The 21,571-nt window shown below is 40.8% G+C and overlaps 1 protein-coding gene and 1 long non-coding RNA gene across 3 annotated transcripts in view; both read right to left on the reverse strand.

Moving 5' to 3' along the window:
• Positions 1 to 453: 453 nt before the first annotated feature.
• LOC110977991 (uncharacterized) overlaps positions 454 to 21,571 on the reverse strand; it is a 36,697-nt gene continuing 15,579 nt past the window's right edge. Inside the window, exons 1-2 of one of the 2 annotated variants that reach the window (XM_022232626.2) lie at positions 6,745 to 6,943; positions 454 to 1,825 (exon numbers count right to left, since the gene is read on the reverse strand). In XM_022232626.2, the coding sequence (XP_022088318.2) occupies positions 992 to 1,825; positions 6,745 to 6,756 (846 nt within the window). In that variant the 5' untranslated portion in view covers positions 6,757 to 6,943 and the 3' untranslated portion in view covers positions 454 to 991. Of the gene's footprint in view, positions 1,826 to 6,744; positions 6,944 to 21,571 lie in introns of those variants that run through there. The other variant, XM_087130581.1, reaches the window with a different exon arrangement.
• LOC147795867 (uncharacterized) lies at positions 14,186 to 15,513 on the reverse strand. The gene is made up of 2 exons (XR_015423432.1): positions 15,149 to 15,513; positions 14,186 to 14,317 (listed from the first exon to the last, which is right to left on the reverse strand). It is a non-coding gene; the product is annotated as an uncharacterized LOC147795867 (long non-coding RNA).

Genomic DNA, 21,571 nt, shown 5'->3' on the forward strand with positions numbered 1-21,571 from the left:
TTAATTTCACCATAATACTTAGGGAAAGCGTCCAGACAACAAAACAGATCGTTACATTTTAAATTACCTCTCATATTTAAAAAAAAGGACTAGTCAACTGCAATGTTTCAAGACATCAAAATTAGTTTAATTTTGATTTTTCCAAACTTACTTTTTATGGGATAGACTGGTGAAATACGTTTCTTAATTAATGAAACGGGTGTCTAGACGCAACTATGCAAAGTATATTAAATACTTAGATCATAACCAGAGTAAATGACTCCAAGGAGCAGCAGAAAATCACAAGATTGCATGGATGAGACGCTGCTTGACAATTGGTGCTCATTTGGTGAGACATGTCTTGCACAGAAAACCTCTCTTTACCAAATGCCGGTGGCCGTGGGCGTGTTTTTGCTTATCAAATGACTCATATAATGCAAACCGAAAATTATACCATTGATTTTAGGAAACTTGTTACTTTTTTGATGTAAAAGTGTCAAGCAAAATAGACGTCCATAGGTTTGTGTGGCCCTTGATTAAACAACATTGTTGTCCGGTCTGTCAAACTGCCCTGACAGGTTTCTTTTAGTCCATCACCAATCGAGTTCAAATTATTCCGTCTTAGGTTAAATCGCAAGCTATTTAAATGAAGTGTTACAAAAGCCTTCCTACGTTGTAGGAAGGCTTTTGTAACACTTCATTTAAATAGCTATAATAATGTTCAAATCATTACTTATTATTGCTACTGATACTGGACTTGTGGAGCTACTAGGGAGAGGACTCGACTGCAGCACTGCTTATAGGGTAAATGGAGGGTCCTAGACTCTTTCCATACCCCTCTACCCAAATCTGACAAAAAGTTTGATAGGTTTCTTTGACATGTGTTTACTACGAGATTTACAATAAATAATTTTTATAAAAACTGCTGAAAATCATGACTTACTTTATCTATGAATAATAGCCAGGTAAGTCTGCCTTGAAAGAAATGATCATGCGTCTGTTCACCAGTGCGCTACACTGCATTTATTAGAAAGCCTGAGAAATATGCCTTTCTGTTGACATCACTATGAATACCACTTCTGTCACCACCAAACTCAATCCAGACTCTGTCACCTGAGGCCAAAACAAGGACTGCTGAATTGCTGGCCTGATGATGATAACCTGAATGACTATCATACAATGAAAAAATAACCTCTCCGTTCTTTTTTAACCTCACATTAAGTCGTACGCCTACTCGAAAGCTTAAACAACTAATAGTTAAAAAATAGGTACCAGGTACCGAGCAGGTGAACACACCCGATTGTGAACTATATCCATCTCCGAGATTCGTTTCGATGTTGTCAAAGATGACCGCATCGCCTTCGTTGCCTGCGACACCGGATGTGCGGTAAGCGCTGAATGCAACAACAGAGGGCGGTGTAGGTGTAACCAGGGTAGCATCACCTGCCTGACCCTTTTGCCCCTTTTGGCCAGGAGCCCCCTGGACTCCTGACTCCCCTTGGTCACCTTTCTGCCCCTCACCGACGTCTCCCTTCTGAGCTGAAGGTCCCAGCTTCCCTGGGGGACCCTGTTTCCCTGGTTCGCCTTGGTCTCCCTTCAGTCCTTGCTCGCCGGTCTCCCCCTTGGGTCCAGCCAAGCCAATGCCGGGCTCACCTTTAGGGCCAAGAGGTCCTTGCCCTCCCGGATTTCCAGGAATCCCAGGAACGCCAGGTGTTCCAGCTGGTCCTTGGAAGCCCGCGATGCAACAACTTGAAGCTCCTTTTGGTTCTTCCTGGGCGACAAAGTGGCTGCTGGAAAGCCACAGCGTCAGAATCATCAAAAGCATTGAGGAAGGCTTTGGTTTCACCTGTACATTTCGAACAAATAAAAGGCAAACCCCCCAGACAAGCCAATGAGTTTCGTTCCTTTTGATGAAAAAAAATCCCAAAAGGGAACAAAGCTTCTAATGAAACTGACGAGTTATATATGACTGTTTGATGCCTTAATCTGTTCTCGCTGCATTAAAGTTTGAGCGGTAATTTCTTCCACTTTGTGCTCGATATTAATGTGAAGGGTAAATGAAGCTGAATTTGTCCTGGATAACTTCTTTAATAATTCATTTGTTTTCAAGAAACGGCTGCGTTAATTGTTGTACCAAAACAAGCCGCCAAAGTTCATGGAAATCTGCCAGGATAACCCCATACTGATCCATGGATACTTTTATTTTCTCAGGGCAAAACAATATAAAACGCTCAATGAATCAACAGCGGACCGGTATCTTTCATGCATAAATACCTGGGACAGATTTTCTATTCCTATTGGTCGAAACGCGTCACGTGACCGTGTATTAACATTTGACAATGCGTGCTACGTAAATCACACGCTGACACGTGGATGAGAGACAGTTTATCAGGTCTGATTGGTCAGGAGTCTGACTTCATATTATATAACTTCATATGAAGTACGTCTAATTGAATGAAAAAATCGTAGAAACTTTCGCTACTCATGTTGTCAACTACCTCTTTGCGAAATGTTTAAACCCAGGTTTGCAGCGTTAGCGCTTCAAAAAGCCTGCACTGCACACTGTGCTCGCCAGTATGATTTTGCACACCATGCCGGTAGTCCAGCGTTTGCACGCTGTCGCCATAGGCATGCAGAGCATCGAACTGGCAGCTTGTACAAACGCGTGAGAGTCACGTCAACGCAGCTTTTCAAATATTATCCAATCACTTGGAATAAGACCTGACGTAGCACGCTTAAAATTATTTAGTAGCTTGCACAGGAGTCTGGCTATATTTAATGACTGGAGCTGCCAGATCAAGGCTCTACATGCAAATGGTGGCAGCGTGCAAAGAGGAAATACTTTTCTTTTGGTGTACGTGAGTTTGTTTCTCTGAACAATAGATGGTCCCCGATTGGCAACAGTGTACAAAACATATGGGTGGTCATCTAAAAAAGTTACAGTACAAACAAAAGAGGAACAACAGGGGGTCTCTAGTTGCAGGCAAATACACTCTTGAGTGAGTGTGTGGTCGTTATTCTACGCACATAATCGTGTATTTGCTTTGGTAATCTATTTGCCATGAGCTGAAGTGCGCCCTCACCGGCTAAAGAAATACAGATGGTAATAAGTTTTCCAACCATAAAAGACCATAATATTCAAGTCTAACTTCGTTGCGTGCACTCAGCGTGGTCCTTTTCAAAAGCGCCTATGCGGTGAAAGTGTACCAAACGACTGTCAATTTCATTTAAAAACACTCCCGCTTTTGTTCCTGCTTGGAGCGGATAGTTGGTTGCCATAGGCCGTGGACGAGATAGCTGAAATATAGCGATTGCCATGTTTTGGTAATGCTTGCGCTTCACAATAGTGTCCCTCCAAGAGTTGGCAACGCGTTTGAAAATCACAATGCCCGAAATCTGTCAAACCAGTGAACGTTGGAAAGGGTCGACAGATTTCGCACTTCGTGATAAGCCAAAACGTTGCAAGCTCTTGGAGGCGCATTAATGTGAATCACCGGTGTTGGCTTAAATCAATTATGATACAGACCTTGACCTGTGGATGGTTGTTATAATTGTTAATTTCAATAACATCAATAAATTGCATTCTTGCTTTGCATGCATATTATTCTTAGCTGATATATAACATTCTTCTATTTTATTCACTGATTCTTAATTAGGAATTCTCAGCTGGTTCAATATTCAGAGATTGTAGTCGTCCAAAATCACTTAGGCCAACTAAAATGCCGTTCTTTCAGTCAGTCAGTCTTGTGTCTGCTTTAGCATTTTCCTTCCATCTCATCCATAATTGGAAGAGGCGACGTGCGGCCTGGTGCCAAGAATGTCTCAGAAATCACGTGATTTCATCGTTCCACTAACTGCAACGCATCACCTGATCGAACTCCCTTGACTGTTCCTAACTTTTCACCACCTAACTTTGAAGCCTAACTATTGAGAGGGGTGTCAATCTTGGTATCGCCCGGCAGTGACTGAACCGGGGTCCATATTTATTCCCATATGTTTGTGCACAAAACACTGCTATATTATGATAATGCACGCAATACCTACTCCCCTCTAAAATACTCCTTCCCCCCTTTGGAAAATGCATCAGGCCAATGTCTAGGATGCTTGCCAATGTGTCTGGAGGCCGAGCCTGGGTCTGGAGAGGCTGGCCACATGGAATTATTTACACTGCCTAGGCCCAGCTGTTGTGCTATCAAGGCCCTGAATGAGTGAGTCATGGTGATTCAAGCATGTATAGCGGGAATTTCCCGTGTATTTTGGTATCGCCGATGTTTTCCGTATTGTTGAATTCAGCGCCCCCCACTGCGGACCACGCCCCCAAAAGGAAACTTCCCCTACTAAACACACTGAGAAGTCTTTCTAGGAAGGCCTCCGTCTGATTAATTTTGAAAGAAACAGAAAAAACATTGAATAGGGATCGTTTAACAAATCTGAGACAACATGGGCACGACGTGCTGCATTAGTGTCAACAATTATTCGTAGGTGCCTCCTCGGAATCACCCCACTGCAGACAACTCCCTGATGCTAAATTATTGTTCTGGTAAGCTTTCAGTTTATAGAAAGACTGGAAAGTAGGTTATTCCAACAATTTGTCGAAGGATGCATTTAATTTGTGGAAAATACTATCAGTACTTCTTTCTAAGGGTGCGTGTGATTAGCTTTCAAGGGCAGCCCTGACCTGGCTACAGTTGTGCGTTGTGCATACAAGAAAGATGGTGCAGATGTCGAGGTTGAAACCTATAAACTCCTAGAAGCTAACCAACCTCAACCTTAATTTGAGATAGCGTAGTTAAACGCTTCTAGGTGCGGTTATTTATAATAAATCGTCAGTTTAGTGCGCAACATTGCTTTGCTGCAGTCAGCTGAATGACCGAAATCAAAGTGTCACTCTGCAATTGTGGATATGAAATCAAGATCATAGATTATTTCTTTTCGTGGAATATGTTAGGCACCATTCGGCAGATTTTGAGCACCATTTGTTGCCTAAGACGAACAAAATGCACTAATGTACCTTTACCAACAAAAAGTGTCAAGATTGTGAATGAACTATGTAAAAACAGTTCTCAAAATAAAAAAACATAAAACGACCAAAAAGGCAAAGTCGAAAATGTATCTATAAAATTTGATGACCTTCTTTCTTTGGTTACACTTGCAGGTACCTGAAGAAGCCCAATAAACTCTTGAGAAATTTAATATAAAACAATGATTCGAAAGACAAAGGCGGGAAATTCTTCCTCTCTGCGAGTCTTACACCTTCCACTGAGAATGAAATAACGGAGTTTAAAAAAAGAAGGAAAATGTGTGGAAATGACAAACTTGCTTTCTGAATAACGTTAGTAAGCATTAGGAAGCGGAACTCGACCACTCCTAGTTAAAAATATGTGTTTTTGGTATTAAAATTAACGGAACAATTGAAACTTCGTAAAAATCGACGAAACTAAAAGTTGCAAGCGCACTCAATCAATTTGACTGGACAAATCTAATAAACGAAAATCAGTAAATTTTACTTACAAGAACGAAAAACGTTTCGAAAATCGTTATTGACAACTTCAGCCACGGCTTAAACGGTTTAATCTGTACTGATAAATATTCCTCATCGACAGGTTTCAGTGTGCTGACCAACCTTTGAAATAAAATTGGGTGATTTCAAATGTTTGAGCTCTTAACTCTCAAAGAGCCGGGGGGGGGACAGAATCCGACCCCTGTTGATTTTTCTTTACACCATCTCTGGCATTAATTTATGCGTGCTAATACTTTATGACTTTTTTTATCCAAAATGTATGAAAATTGGACTTGGCGTTCTCTCTAAGTGAAGAAGTTTAGGAGGCAGGGTGAAGTATGATGTGAAATTTACGATTGACTTTGTACACAGAAGTACATCGTACAAAGAAAGTGGTTTCCTTTTGTCAGGAAGTCTCTTGCTTGTTGGAAAGTCTGTTAATTGTATAATTAGTTTATGCATATTACTGTTTACAGCTCATAGCATCTCTGGTTTCATTTCCACTGAATATACAATCCATACAGCATCTTTGATGTGAAAAATGCAATAAAATCGCCCTACAATCGAAAGAAAATTTGGTATGATGAATAATTTAAGGAGTCATAATTATGCAAAAACTTTATTAATTTAGATATAATTTCACACAGATGATTAATATGTATGCCTCTATGACACTGCCAACTTTCACTGAAATACATCACCGTATGGCTGAGACAAGGCTGAAAAAACCCCGACCCTTTGAGGGTTAAATTGGGCAGAAAATGATTTGTTTCATACGCAGGCTGGAAACAAATTCAAAACCAGCTGATTTTCGTAGCAGTGTTTACAATTTCATCAATTTACAACGTGCTCTTTGCTAGAGGGTTGAAGAACACTGTTTAGTTACTGGTCCTGCTCCTATAAAAGGGTAAACTACACGAAAAGCCATTTTAGTTGTAAAAGTAGATTGTGGGAAAACGGGGCTGAATTTATGGGTAAAGCACGGGGTGGGATGACAAACAGCACGATATTAAAAACATGCAGGCAAAAAGAAGATGCGAGCACAGCGATACACTGGGTATTCGTAAAACCAAACTTATCTGTGATTTCTTGGCATCCATAAAAACATCAAAGATTATCGATTATTGATTATTAATCAAAAATTATTGCCAATTTTTCTCATGAAACACAATTATACATAGTATGATAGGACACACGAAAATAAAACGGACGACACGTCCAAGTTTCCTGGCAAATTATGCACTCGGTGCAATAAACAGCCTTACCAGTAACTTCATCGTGATTGCTCCTTCAAGCTACAGCTCCAACAACGCGAGAAAATCGGCTTCAAAATATTCAGGAAGAAATACCAAGGCAGAGATGCCGACTTTTACTCTGTCTGTCAATATAAATGTTGTCTTTGCAATTCGCTTTCTTACATGCATATTTGTCAAGACGACCTCCTCCAATAGAATGAGACTTCTACCCGTTTGAGTGAACTATATATCTGGTTTGATATTACTTCAGGTGGAAAATTCTTGGTACATATTTTACCATATATAGTTCTTTTGAGGAGACACTCGGGTATGGCAAGCAAAGTTGACATCCAGTCCAAAATAGAGATATCGCTAACTGAAAAGGAGTAACGCATCATGTGAGTTCGGCAAAGTGAACATATCTATCAGCGATAGAGAAATTACAAAGATAACCTCAAAGAGATATTGGTAAAACAGTGGAGAAATGTTAATATAAAAAAAATTAAAAGAAATACACTTTGAACTATAAAACGTCCAATGCGCACGCCATACCCGAAATCAAACTCACAAAAGCTGTTATGAGGGCAGCGTTCTGGAATTTACTGCCATGACGCTCCTCGCGTATATACAGTCGAGCCTATACGCGTCTACGTACGGTTGAGCAGAATATTGTAGCCGATTTTGATTTAGACTACCTCTCTCTACAGTCTCCATTCCCCATTCCTGTAACAAAGCCAACCATTGTCCTTGATTTCTATCAGACGTTTCTGAAATCTTTTCAGTTTCGATGACTTATTTCACAAGTTCACTCAGCCCCTTTTAAAAGGATCTAGGTTTCCTCCGTCGGTTCTTTTTCTTCTTCTGCCAACAGCTGGACATATTTAAGGGTCATATTCAAGCAATAAGAAGTGAAACATCCGTGCACACGATTGTGCGAAGCTAGGCCTTAGGGTTAAACAAGACCCTTCGAAGATCAGGCTGTAAGTCGATTTTGACACCTATTGGCGACAAGGCATCGATGAGAAAAGTGTCGCTTAACCCCATGACTACCAAGGAACACCTGTATCAACAATTGGATATTTCAGGGACGAAGATGTTACTGCCCACGATCCACATTTTTTCTGCAGCAAAACACCGAAACGGACTAAGAGGCTGCATCACTGGAAGGAAGCCCCTCTTTCAAACATGCCATTGCAAGCCAGGCTGAAACATGTGACCTGCCAACACAAAACGAGTTGAAAATCGGAATTGTAAAAAAATACAAGTATTTTGAATTCAGTGGAAAAGAGCTTTCCAGTGGCATGTACATGGAACACTTAGGATAAAGGTATAAGGTGACAATGTGACATTATTCTGGCAGCTTTGCGTCTTTGTTTCCGATATTGTTTCATCATTTCTGACCTGGCACGAATAATACTGTCATCAAAACTGGAATAATATTTATTACCAAATACGAATATTACCAAACCCCAAAATTGACCTTAACTTTAATATTTGACTTTGAACCTTTAAAAAAGTAAAGAGCGGAATGCGACTTCCCGCTCATTTTATCGTGACGGGTTACATGAAAGCACGAAGACAGAGAGAGGCTCCTTGCCGGCAGAGTGTCTTTTCGTCTAATGAAACCAAGATGGAATGTTCAGGCCTCAATGCACCAGCACGTTTCGCGACGAAAGGTTCGGGCCTTCAAACTGAAAACACCGTAAGGAACGAAGTAAGGCCATGGAGACATTTTGCTGCTAGTGGTCCTGGATCACTGTTCAATATAAGTGACCCTAGCTATGGAGAAAGGAGGACAACTTGGAAATTCTAAAAGGAAGACCGAAACAGTTCTCTTGAAAGCTGGGCCTCGTACGTCACTGAACATTCCAACATGACGGTGGCCAGCAAGGTATATCCAAGTGGGTTGCTGGATGGCCTTAGCAGAATTTATATTTCCCGCGGCTCGTAATCAAGCTGGAAATTATTGTATTGTGAATTAGAATAACACTTAACGCGAGGGTCCTGTGTGGTCAATCGACAGGTGTATTATAAACTAGGAATAACAGGATGACAGATTTATTGGGGTCAATTCTAGCTAGCAAACCCATAGACGCACGTTCAAATCAGCACAATGGAATCGTTGATAAAATTATTAGGTGAAGTCAAATACCAGTAAGAAGAGCGCTGATTGTTTTCGGAAACACGTTTCCAGAGCATTTTGGAAACTTCTATCTCTGTTCTCCGATCAAGTGATTTTATAATATAGGAACTGACATTCCATCAAAAGTATACAGGATACATGGTGTTGCTCGCCAAAACGTATCGTAATGTACAGACAGAAGTACAAACGATAATTTCATTATGGATTAAGTAAGAGAAGGTGATATAGCCTAATAACGACTTATTATACACTAAGCCGTTAATGTAAACTTTCTGTAATAGAATTTGATACAGGCCGACACTGTATAGAGCGGAAAAAAATTACAGAATCTATTTCAATTTCATGCTGAAAGAATAAAGGGCGAGGAACGATCGTCAATGCTCCTGCTAAGTGATGAGTTTGGAGTCATTTATAGTGTTTTTATGTTTTTTTTCTGAACGAGCTCCAACAATATAGTAGGACTACATAAAAATCTCTTAAGGCCATTGTGACGTCATGCTTCTCTTGGCAACGGCCTGGTCGTACGTGGCTGGCGGTAAGCAACATATACACAGGATTGCCGCAAGGATAAGCCGTTTGACAGATTTTGGGAGTCAATTAGGATCGCCACCTATTTGAAAAGCTGACCAGAATTTTGATTTTGCGCAAATCTAGCCCCAAATTCTGGACCCAAAGCCACGGTAAAACTACGCTTTAGAAAGGGAAAATCACTCACATGGACCACAACTTGGGCTCCAACTCGTGGGGCTCTGATAATGACTGTGCACCCGTACCTTGCAAATTTATTTTGAAAGCATCAACTATGCGTCTGAAATGGCACTTACATTTTACCTCTTCGTGAAAAAAAGCGCTGGGTCTAAACAATTTGAGTTATGTTGTATTCAGCATTTTTTCCCAATTCATATTTTCCAAACAACATTCTATGGTCACAAGTCAATTAAAGAGAAATTCTCATGTAATTTGAAGTTGTCCATTTGTATCGAATGAATATGTTTTCCCGTCATTTCACCACCAGCATAAAAACGAACCAGTCGTTTCGGAATCCAGCGGAATTGATAAAATATTCTTTGGTTGTTTTTTTTTCTATGTCGTTGTTTAATAATTTTTGTGTGCGTCTCTTGCCAATGTGTATTGTAAACTACCTTCTGAAAATAACATGAAGGAAATGAAATAGCTTCTAAACCACAGCGAGCTACCTCGGTGTACCCAGACATGATGTCTAATGAACTATATTTATTCAGGGACGATATCTAACCCAAGGGTTTTCTCAAGAGGTATCGGGAGTCTTTTGGTCACGGAACCATACTACATCAAACAAGCGCAGCTGCGAATATAGACAGGTGCAACAAAAGTGCCACCAAACTTGGAAACAAACTGCCAGGTGAATGCACCCTAGCACACAAACAGTTGCTATACCATACCTGCGCTGTATTCTATGCACATATTGAACACCTTTTTGGTTTCTTAAATCTATAGCTGGCGCCGCTCTTATAATTTCAGTTCTGCGAACAGAGTCGTATACAAAAAGAGTTCCAAGAGTTAGAATACAGTCTGCGGCTTTTAAATAAGAAGTTTCAGATTGACAAAATGTTACTTGGTGCAAGATAGGTTGCACTGAATATGCAAATTTTATAAATCACATGATCACGTCATCGTTCATGCAATTTTACATAGGTCAGTATAAGCCAATGTTGGAGCAAAGGTTTTGATTCTCAAAGCCAAGACTTTGACCCACAAGCCTTACATCCTAGAATTAACCCTTAAGGTCAAGGCCCTACAGTGTAAATGAAGTTACCACTACGCCTGTAAGACATGTCACATCGTATCGTCGGATTGGCAGTTGTTCACAATGCCAGCTTACTTCTCCGAAAACACTTCTTTCTAGAAATATTAACTCGGATACTATCAGTTCATTCAAGCAAGATGTTGCTTGTATTAATTGGAATAAGGTATATCAGGCTTAGGACACAGATTTTGCATACGACACCTTTTTCCACATTTTCTTATCTACCTTTCACAGTTTTCTTTTCACCCTGAAAACGGTTCAGACTCCGGTCCCAGGAATACTAACCCTGGATTACTCAGTCTATTGTAAATTCTTGTCTTTTCAAAAATTGGCTGTTTATATAGGCGTTTTCTTCGTAACCCGACGGCAGTAAATGAACAGCGATTTAAAACGTATCGCGATATATTTACTTCCACCATCCGTCTTGCCAAAAGGAGATACTATGCTGATAAACTTGATCGTACAAAACACAATTTCAAGGGTATCTGGCGAGAAATTAATGGTATCGTCGGAAAACGGAAGAATGATGATCTTCCAAGTGAATTCATGGATGGTGACAATCCCATTTCCAGTCCGCCTCTTGTAGCCCACACTTTCAACAAATACTTCATCGGCAATGGTTTCTCTTTAGCCAGCAAAATTTCCCCTACAAATACTCATTACACAGAATCATTGCACAATCCTAATCCTTTCTCGTTTTTCCTTACTTTTATAAATAGCCAGGAAATAACAAAGGTAATTGGCCGTGCGCTAGAGAGTAGCCCCGACAGTGGTTTGGTTGGCGTCTGTTCTAGTGTGGTGAAATCTGCTCTGCCTCTAATTGCTGACCCTCAAAGTCATATCTTTTCGTTTGTAACTGCTTCTGTCCCTCTTAATTTCAAAGTCACTAAGATTATCCCTTTCTTCAAAAGTGGCGATGAGCACGTCATTTATAACAACAAACCAATTGCTATTTTTCCTTGTTTTTTCTAAAATCCTTGAACGACTTGCCTACAACTGACTCTCTCGTGTCATCTCTCACCATAATATCATTTTTAACCACCAATTTGGCTTTAGATCTAACCACTCTACCGACATGGCCCTCATTGAGTTTGTCGACAAGATTACGAATGCCCTCAGCAATAAACTATGTGAAATTGGTGTGTTCATTGATCTTTCTAGAGCTTTTAACACTCTCAATCATGTTATTCCTCTGTCCAAACTCTAACACTATGGCATCAGAGGTAATGCACTTCAATGGTTCACTGATTATCTTTCTGTTACAAGAACCAATATACTTTAATTATGAATTGTGATTCTAATCGTTTGAACATCCACCATGAAGTTCCCCAAGGATCTATCCTGGGGCCCCTTCTTTCCTTGCTTTACATCAATGATCTTCACAACTCATATTCTGTTCTTAATTTCACTCTTTTCGCTAATGATACGACCATCTTTCACTCCAGTCCTGACTTTGCTTCTCTGGTGGACACTCTCAACTCTGAGCTCCGTACGGTTTCTTCATGGTTTAAAGCCAACAAACCTTCTGTAAACCACAGTTGAACTAATTTCATTTTCTTCGACAAGTTGTCACATTTTCAGAATATCCATCTGCCTCCTCTTTTTTTCCTTCGCATGGTGCTCCCGCAAGCCTTTCCACCTATTGCTTTTTTCACCACGAATAGCATGAAATTCCATCTTGCCTCCTTTTGTTATTGACAGTACCTCTATTAATTAATAGGGCCTCTTCTGCCAAGGTCTTGGGTGTAATCATCGATCAAAACCTCTCTTGGACGGAACATATCTCTCCCATAAACAAAATTGTCCCTCGTAACACCGGTGTCTTATCCAAATAAAGTTTCTTAATTCCGAGTACCTCTTTGATATTATTGTACAATTGTCTTATTCTTCCGTGTTTAAATTATTGCAACATCTTTTGGGCACGCACAACGAATAACAAATTGAACGCTTGCTTATCACTAGATAAAGGGCGAATCGTACTTGCACCTTGTCTCACTCTTGGGCCCACACTGAACCCCTTTTTGCATGTTTAGGCACCCTCACTGTTACCGACATCATCAACTTACACACTGGTATCTTCATGCTCATACATCAATAATCGTCTTCCTAGTGCGTTTTCTTAGTACTTCACATCGGTCAATGAAATCCATGGTTACTCCACTAGATCCCATAACAATTATGTTTGACATGTGTAAAGAATTCCAATTTCTAAGCTTACAAGATACTTCAAACTGCAGTGTAGTCTCGATGTCGTACATTAAATTGAGATGGCAGGAACATTAAAACTCAGAGGATGTAGTTTTGCACTTAATGCTTTTACGCATTTACTTAAGAGTTTCTGAGTATGAACGTTACATTTGCCTTGGGTTGCTTTAGTACTGTGTCTCTGGTGGATGGTGGAATAGTGAGCATGGCAGTCAGTGTTAGTGCATGGAGGAAGGAGGTATTTAGTGTTAGTATTTAGTGGAAGCGGCTGTTAGGAGGGATGTATGAACTTTTGAGGATTTTTGCCCAAGTCAAAATGCAACATTCATATAAATCCTTGGATTTTAATGAGTAATTACTATGCATGCTTATGTTTCATCTGAATTTCACTCTTCCTATCTTTTGCATAAACACCTTCTACATTTTAATACGCTTTTAATATAAGAGTGGTCAGTTGAAATATATCATAAACTTCAAGGGGCTCTTTGGTACAAACGTAGAACAACATTGCAAATTTTAAAAATCCATCGTTAATCCGATCGTTTTCACATTGAGAGTATGCTCGTTGATATCAGGAATGGAGTCTGTGCTGTCTTAGGCTTAGCTGATGAGACAAACAAATGAGCGCGGAGCATTGCTTTCACGAAACAAAGACGGAAAAGTGTAGACCAGTGATGTCTTCGATTGTTTTCTTGCTTCGCAAAAATATGTTGGATAAAGAGGAAGAAATGAACACACGGTAAGTATCTTCTGAAACAAATTTTGGAATTTCAAAAGCGATGAATGTCAAAATCTGAATTTCTTGAGCATACTGTGCCAGTTTGGTAAAAAGTCACGTAGCAAGCTTCCCGAACCCTCACCTTTGGGGGTTTTATACGGGGTTGTCTTATGGCGTTCGATAATTTTAGGAAGATTGATTTCAGAATGAAACCATCCCAAGAAACACTCATATGGGAATTTTGCCTTTGTCCTCAAGTAATTTTTGAAAAGTCACGTGTAGATGGATACAAAAACGAATTTCATGAATGACCTTTCACTTCCGGTAATATCGTTCCATGGGCCGTTTTCCAATACTCGACTTGGGCTCTGTCTCAGGCTTCAACTGTTTGTTTTTTACTTCCTGACTCTGAAGTTGTAAGCGCAAAAGTAAGACTGATATTGCCACAAAACATCAAGTAAGATGCAAAAGAGCCAAACATTACAGTACATTAAGTGGAACGCTTCAGGCCCACAAACGGATATTTGATTTCCTACACGAAGCCCGCGACGGAGACGAAGTTGAGTATTGGAAAACGGCCTTGTGCGTGCACTTTTTTTTTTTTCATTCCCCTGCTTACCTCAAAACGAGACCGTATACAACTTCGGCAGATTTATCTACCTGCAGTGGATGGGTTCTAGATTCAGTCCAGTTGACCTGACACAGTTCTTGTCAGCAAAGGCTCCTCCATGGTTAGATTAAACTTTAGAATCTATAAAGTTGGAATATTGTTTTCAGTTTATTTCCTTATAAATTAAAAATTCATATTTGGTCGTTTTCATTTTGGCTATTAGCAAAAGACTACCATAAAGTGTAATTCCGTAACTGTTCGCCTGCGTACGAGACCACAGTATTGGCAGTATTTTGTCTTTTAGGACAGGTAATTTTTCACTTTTTATAAATTCATATGCTAGCAAACATTTTACAAAAGGCCTTTTTACAAGTTGAGATTTTAAGAAGGAATTGAACGAAAAAAGTTACTAATTCAAAACATTTAACACTCTTTATCCTATCTAAGGGTCCCGGAAGCGCACCATCAGGGGTCAACTTTCAGGCTCTACTTCAAAATGTTAAGGTCTTTCGGGGAAAAAAAGCGTGCGCACGTGCGTGAGTCAGCGTATGGCTGAACCACTGATCTCCATTTTATGGCCGTTTTCCAAAACTCAACTTCGTCTCCATCTCAGGCTTCGTGTAGGAATCCAATCCTAGATTGTGGGCCTGAAGCGTTTAACTTAAATTGAACTACTGTGATGTTTGGCTCTTTTGCATCTTACTTGATGGTTTGTGGCACTATCAGACTTACTATTACGCTTACAACCTCAAAGTGAGGAAGTAAAAAGAAAAACAGTTGAAGCCTGAGACGGAGCCAAAGTCGAGTATTGGAAAACAGCCATAGACTATATAATGGAGATCAATGGGCTGCACTGCACTAATAGGAAAGACAATCGCGCACGCGTGCAGCTGTTCTCAAATCGCCTCGTGCTGGGCGTGCGATGTTGGAATACCAAACTGACTCATTTACAAAACCTTTTTCAGTACATACCATCCACCACTTTATGGAAACTGGAACAATATCCCATGTAGAAACATCGAAGATAAATACTTCTCACAACAGAATCTGTGAAAGAGAAAGTTTGTACTTCAGCAAGAATCAAGTAGCACTTAACACGATTGGAACTAATTTGGTTTTATTGGAAATGTCTATAGCTCGTTATTCAATACAAAAATATTAGGCACTTAGAAGTCCTTCTTCAAAGATTTCATTTTTCAGAGGTAAAATGACAAAACAATGTGGAATTCATTCAAACAAATGTAAAACCTGCTCTTCGGAACACAATACCAAGAAATTGAGTTTAATGTAGTGAAAGAGCATTACGTACTGCAAAAAACCCAACAATACTCGCTACTTGCAGCATTTCAACAAAGCTTGTCCCAGTGTAAATACAAACAACTCTAATGCTAAAACAGGAAAACTGAAAAAACATTTCATAAAATTGTAGATAGAACGATCAGTACTACAAATACTACTTCTATGCTCAGAGTGGTGTAAATTTTAAATGTTGAGCGGTAGGCCCCTTGGCGTACCAACACGTTTCCTTCCAACATGGTGAGCAATACACTGTTTGTAAACCTGTCTTCAAAACTGGAAATGGTAGAATTATTGAACCATAAGCTTCTTTCCAAAATGGTGATCAATACGCCAATTGGCGTACCTACAAGTTTCCTTCCAAGTTGGAGAGCGGTACGCCAATTGGCGTACCTACAAGTTTCCTTCTAAGATGGTGAGTGGTACGCCAATTGGCGTACCTACAAGTTTCCTTCTAAGATGGTGAGCGGTACGCCAATTGGCGTACCTACAAGTTTCATACTTCTAAGATGGTGAGCGGTACGCCAATTGACGTACCTGCAAGTTTCCTTCTAAGATGGTGAGCGGTACGCCAATTGGCGTACCTAAAAGTTTCCTTCCAAGTCGGTGAGCGGTACGCCAATTGGCGTACCTACAAGTTTCCTTCTAAGATGGTGAGTGGTACGCCAATTGGCGTACCTACAAGTTTCCTTCTAAGATGGTGAGCGGTACGCCAATTGGCGTACCTACAAGTTTCATACTTCTAAGATGGTGAGCGGTACGCCAATTGACGTACCTGCAAGTTTCCTTCTAAGATGGTGAGCGGTACGCCAATTGGCGTACCTAAAAGTTTCCTTCCAAGTCGGTGAGCGGTACGCCAATTGGCGTACCTAAAAGTTTCCTTCTAAGTTGGTGTGTGGTGGCCAATTGGCGTCCTCAAATGCTTCATTCGAAGACAGTGATCGGTACGCCGATTAGCATACGTCCAAACTTGTTTTCGATACAGGAATTGGTAAAGTAATTGAACCGTAACCTTCCAACATGGTGATTGGTATGGCAATTATCATACTACAAGGTTCTGCCAAACACGGTGAACGGTAGGCCAGTTGACGTACCGATAGTGGCTTCCTTCTTAGATGAGGCACACTGCGTACACTAGCGTGCCTGCAAGTCCCTTTGAAAATGGTATAAGGTACAATAGTATGGTACCTACAAATTTAAAATGTGATTACTTCAATTTTGATTTGATTTAACCATATGTCATTAGATCATTAGAGAGGTTGAAAACAAAGGCTAATACCTGTAGTAGTTCCACAGAATATTAACAAATTTAGTCGCGCCATTCTATAGAAGGCTTATCTAGATATTGAGATAGACATTTAGATATTTTTCAGGGACCAAAGATCACAATGGTCTCTGAATGTACAATGTCTGACGTCATTCAGATTGGCCAAAATGTATGGCGGAACGGAAGAACAAACCGGAACACGTTCAACGTCTTTGGGAAAACAGTTCAGCGATTGTTTAAAAACCCTGTTAATTCACTTGGTGACATCATCGTAATGTCCTTTCAGTGGATGTTTTAAAAACAAATTTAAATAATTTGACTTGTGAAAATTGCCAACAAGTACTACAGTAAAGTAATAGCATAGACTCAAAACAAGAAATAGTATTGTGACGTTATTTGATTTTTTCCAATGCAGAACACGTTTCAAGTTTGTGAAAAGGTTTCAAGACGATTTGATAATCTCTCTTGTTGGATAACAAACATTGGATATTGTTATAATACCATCACACCGGTAAGGACTTTCCACATGGTGTGAAAATGTCCGTCGTCCCTCAGAGGTCATACTATAACAACTCAAATGTTTAATAAAAAATAAAGTGTTGGGTCCTCATTACATCATTTCTATTTTCATGTAAAACCTAAGATAACAAAGTTTTTACATTGTAAAAAGAATTAGCAAATACATATCGATCACTTGCAGTTTGATAATGTGAGCATGTAGTCTGGTTCTCTACCCAAAGATTCCCTGACGACTCTTGTTACAAAAATATTAAGTCAGGCATCACCCATAGATATAAATAGATATGACGCAAGGGTCAGGGGTCAAAAAGTTGAGAGCCCAGGTATTTTTAAATTCATCATTGGAAGCATCTCAATAAACCTTAATGAGGCTTCTTCCATATCCATTGGGCAATACTGCAAGTGTATCCCACTGAAAGCCTGTCTTACACACAAAGCCTGCGTCGGTCGAAGAAAGTTATATTCCATCCTTCAGGACATGGGACTTTATGTTCAACAGTTAGCCTATCTGCCCGGCCAGGAATAACCGAACATCAACGGTACTATGTGAACATGCCGAATATAGACAGGAGGACTTCATAATATTGGGACTATTTCCGAAGAACTGGAGGAATTTCTCTAGTCTTGGTCACGTAGACAATGGGTGATACCGAACCCTTGATTCTTAAAGTGATCAGAATTTTTTAAAAACAAATCATGCACAACGTGTATGTTCCTTGGGGTATACGTGTATAGGGGAAAAAAGGTAAATCGCTTTGAAAAGAGGCAGGCCAATCATTTTCCATTCCTTTTTGTAACACCATTCAGTTCACCACTTGCAGATGACCTTTCGACACAACTTTACTTGAACATAAAGAAGAAGTCTGTCATTATACTCGGGGTGGTTTACATGAAGTACTAAAAATTACAGGGGGTTGAAATCTAAACTAGTTTGACAAACTCAGAAGTTCGTCATCTGTGAATGTAGAGTCAAAACTCCAGACATCCTCTGATTCCGACACTGATGGTTGGGGTTGTGGCTGTTGAATTGCCTTCTTCGCCTTGGACAGCACACCCAGTGCATTGTACCTTGTTTGTAGGTGTTCCTTTGAGTCCGCCCTTCTGTCAACCGAGGCACAGTTTCTAGACTCTGCCATGCATGCCAGTAAGCCAGTACCTAATTGAAATTAAGAAGATAAGCATATTTACATTCATATCACTACTACAAATTCAACAAGAACGCCAGTGAAACTGAAGTGATCATATACCTGTGCGACTGCATGCATTCAGGACCCACTGCTGCTGGGCAGAGTATGTTCGAATGAGTTCCTGGTACAGAGCCATAGCTTTCTGCCCAGGGTCAATCTCCACCCCATCCTCTGTTTTGTAGGTTTTCCCTCTGTTCACCAGAATCAGGTTACACCGTTTTTGGCATGACGCCCACCTATCCACAGCTGTCTTGCCATGGTGACCAATAACGATGCCAAACACTGATTCCGTTAGTTTACCAACCTCTGTTCATGAGACAAAAGAAAGTAACACGGGCATATTAAACTAGTGTTGCGCTGCACTTCTCCTGCAATTAATCTATCTGCCCAAAATCAACTAACTTGCCAATTCTGCATGGGAACACCGATCTCTGTTAGGCAGATTTCTGTCTACACCTACCAACTGCACAAGACCGAGTTGTGTTTCATTTCATGAAAACAAAAGAAATCATGTACGTGTACTAGATGGACAGAACAATCGATGTAGTGCACAATACCTATGCAAAAATACTGCATTTTGAGTAAGCGTCTAATACAAGAATTGTGTATAAAGATGCACGTTTTTGGGTCACTTGCATATCAGTAACATACAATGAGTGTTTCTGAAATCGGCGAAAAGGGGTCTCGCTAGAGACCATTTTTGCCATTTTTCTGACCATAAATGGAGAAGGAAGGGTCTCCTTACCTTGCCGATTTAAACTAAAATTAAACCTTTAAACCACTTGATACCTGGTTTGGTGTCGGCCACATGGTAGTAGCAAGTTTCCACTTCCTGGAACTGATCGGTCCTCATAAGGTGTTTCTTCACATTTTCTTGCTGTGCTACTTTGCACAGTACTGCTACTGTAAAGCTGGGTAACTCCATTTTTGTATTGATATCAATTACAGTTGCCCAGAAACCATCCTGAGAAACCTTGTCCCAGCTCTGTGGAGAGATTGTAGATGTATTTAAAACAATATCTGTTTTTTTCAAGTTATCTCAATAAAAGTTTACCTTAGATGAGCTAGGTGACCCCCTTCTCTAACAAAGGCGGCTTATTCCTTATTAGTTTTTGTAATAATACTTAAAACGGAAACCAAAAGGCCTAATGTCTCTCCAACAATCATCCTGTACTTACGTAAAATATCATGTGATTTGTGCCAATCTGAGTGGGTGTGCAAGAGATCGCCGTTACTTAAAATATCCATACACTAGCTATGTTTTTTGTTTTACACAAGTCAAGCGTATAATTGAGACCAAAGGGCATAAATGGATTTTAAGAATTTCAGTCAATAATGAGATAAATACCATTACAATAATAAGCCATATTTCCAGTTATTGAATATTTAACGCCTCCATCCGGGTTATTTTGTACTACTCTGATTCGTAGTTGTTTTGTCCTGCATAAACACAGCTAAACTAGCTGGAGGTGAAATTCGGAAGTCCACAGAGTCGGTAATTTCGTCTCCAGCTGGTAATTTCGTTTTGGAAACTTAACTTTTATCCAGTATCTCTGCACTTCAATCGTTCGTGAAGAGAACAGTGCATGTGCACACGTATGCGATTTGGGAGGTCTTTCCATTAGTTAGCCCTATTGAAATAGTACTGTATTAGTGTATTAATATCTTTCATTTACCTTTGGCAAGTCAAGCACTGTCAACTGGAAACCGGGAAAGTCTCCACAGAGTTCTGTAATGGAGTTGGCTTTTATCTTGCTGACGTCCATTGTCAAATGGAAGCCAACAACTCTGTTGACACCCTGGAAAGGTGCCTCCGTTAAAAAGGTGCCCTCTTCTGTTGACAACTTGGCCTTCTTGCTGAGCCCCCGGCAGAACTGGCGCAGACTATCGCTCACTTCCTTCCCCTTAAGACCTTTGGTGTATTGGAACAAGACTTCCCGAGTGGTGTGCTCTGGGAATTCTGTCTCCAGCTCCTCCCAGGATCTTGCATCTAGAAGAAATATCATCTGTCGCTGGACACGCTGCAGCTTCTGAAGGATCACTCCTTCTCGCTGAAGTGTGCCCAGGTTGATTTCCTTCTTCTCCAGTTGTGTAAGAAGGGTGGAGAGAGCAGACGCAGGAAGGGACAGGAAAGGGCGAAACACATAAGGCTTGATGTCCAGCTCACCTGTTGCTCTCTCCTTCTTCCGCAAGGCCTTGATGATACAATATCGGCAATGTAGTGTCAGTAGGGTACGCCAATTGGCGTACCGAACTGGGGAGTACCACACGGCATTGATGATACAACATAGTCCAGGTAGTGTCAGTAGGGTACGCCAATTGGCGTAATGAACTGGGGAGTACCACACGGCATTGATGATACAACATAGTCCAGGTAGTGTCAGTAGGGTACGCCAATTGGCGTACCAAACTGGGGAGTACCACACGGCATTGATGATACAACATAGTCCAGGTAGTGTCAGTAGGGTACGCCAATTGGCGTACCAAACTGGGGAGTACCACACGGCATTGATGATACAACATAGTCCAGGTAGTGTCAGTAGGGTACGCCAATTGGCGTACCGAACTGGGGAGTACCACACGGCATTGATGATACAACATAGTCCAGGTAGTGTCAGTAGGGTACGCCAATTGGCGTACCGAACTGGGGAGTGCCACACGGCATTGATGATACAACATAGTCCAGGTAGTGTCAGTAGGGTACGCCAATTGGCGTACCGAACTGGGGAGTACCACACGGCATTGATGATACAACATAGTCCAGGTAGTGTCAGTAGGGTACGCCAATTGGCGTACCGAACTGGGGAGTACCACACGGCATTGATGATACAACATAGTCCAGGTAGTGTCAGTAGGGTACGCCAATTGGCGTACCGAACTGGGGAGTACCACACGGCATTGATGATACAACATAGTCCAGGTAGTGTCAGTAGGGTACGCCAATTGGCGTACCGAACTGGGGAGTACCGCACGGCATTGATGATACAACATAGTCCAGGTAGTGTCAGTAGGGTACGCCAATTGGCGTACCGAACTGGGGAGTACCGCACGGCATTGATGATACAACATAGTCCAGGTAGTGTCAGTAGGGTACGCCAATTGGCGTACCGAACTGGGGAGTACCAC

The sequence above is a fragment of the Acanthaster planci genome, linkage group LG20, assembly GCF_054643075.1.
Source record: "Acanthaster planci isolate LZ-2023a linkage group LG20, COTS_SCS, whole genome shotgun sequence".
NCBI classification, from domain to species: domain Eukaryota; kingdom Metazoa; phylum Echinodermata; class Asteroidea; order Valvatida; family Acanthasteridae; genus Acanthaster; species Acanthaster planci.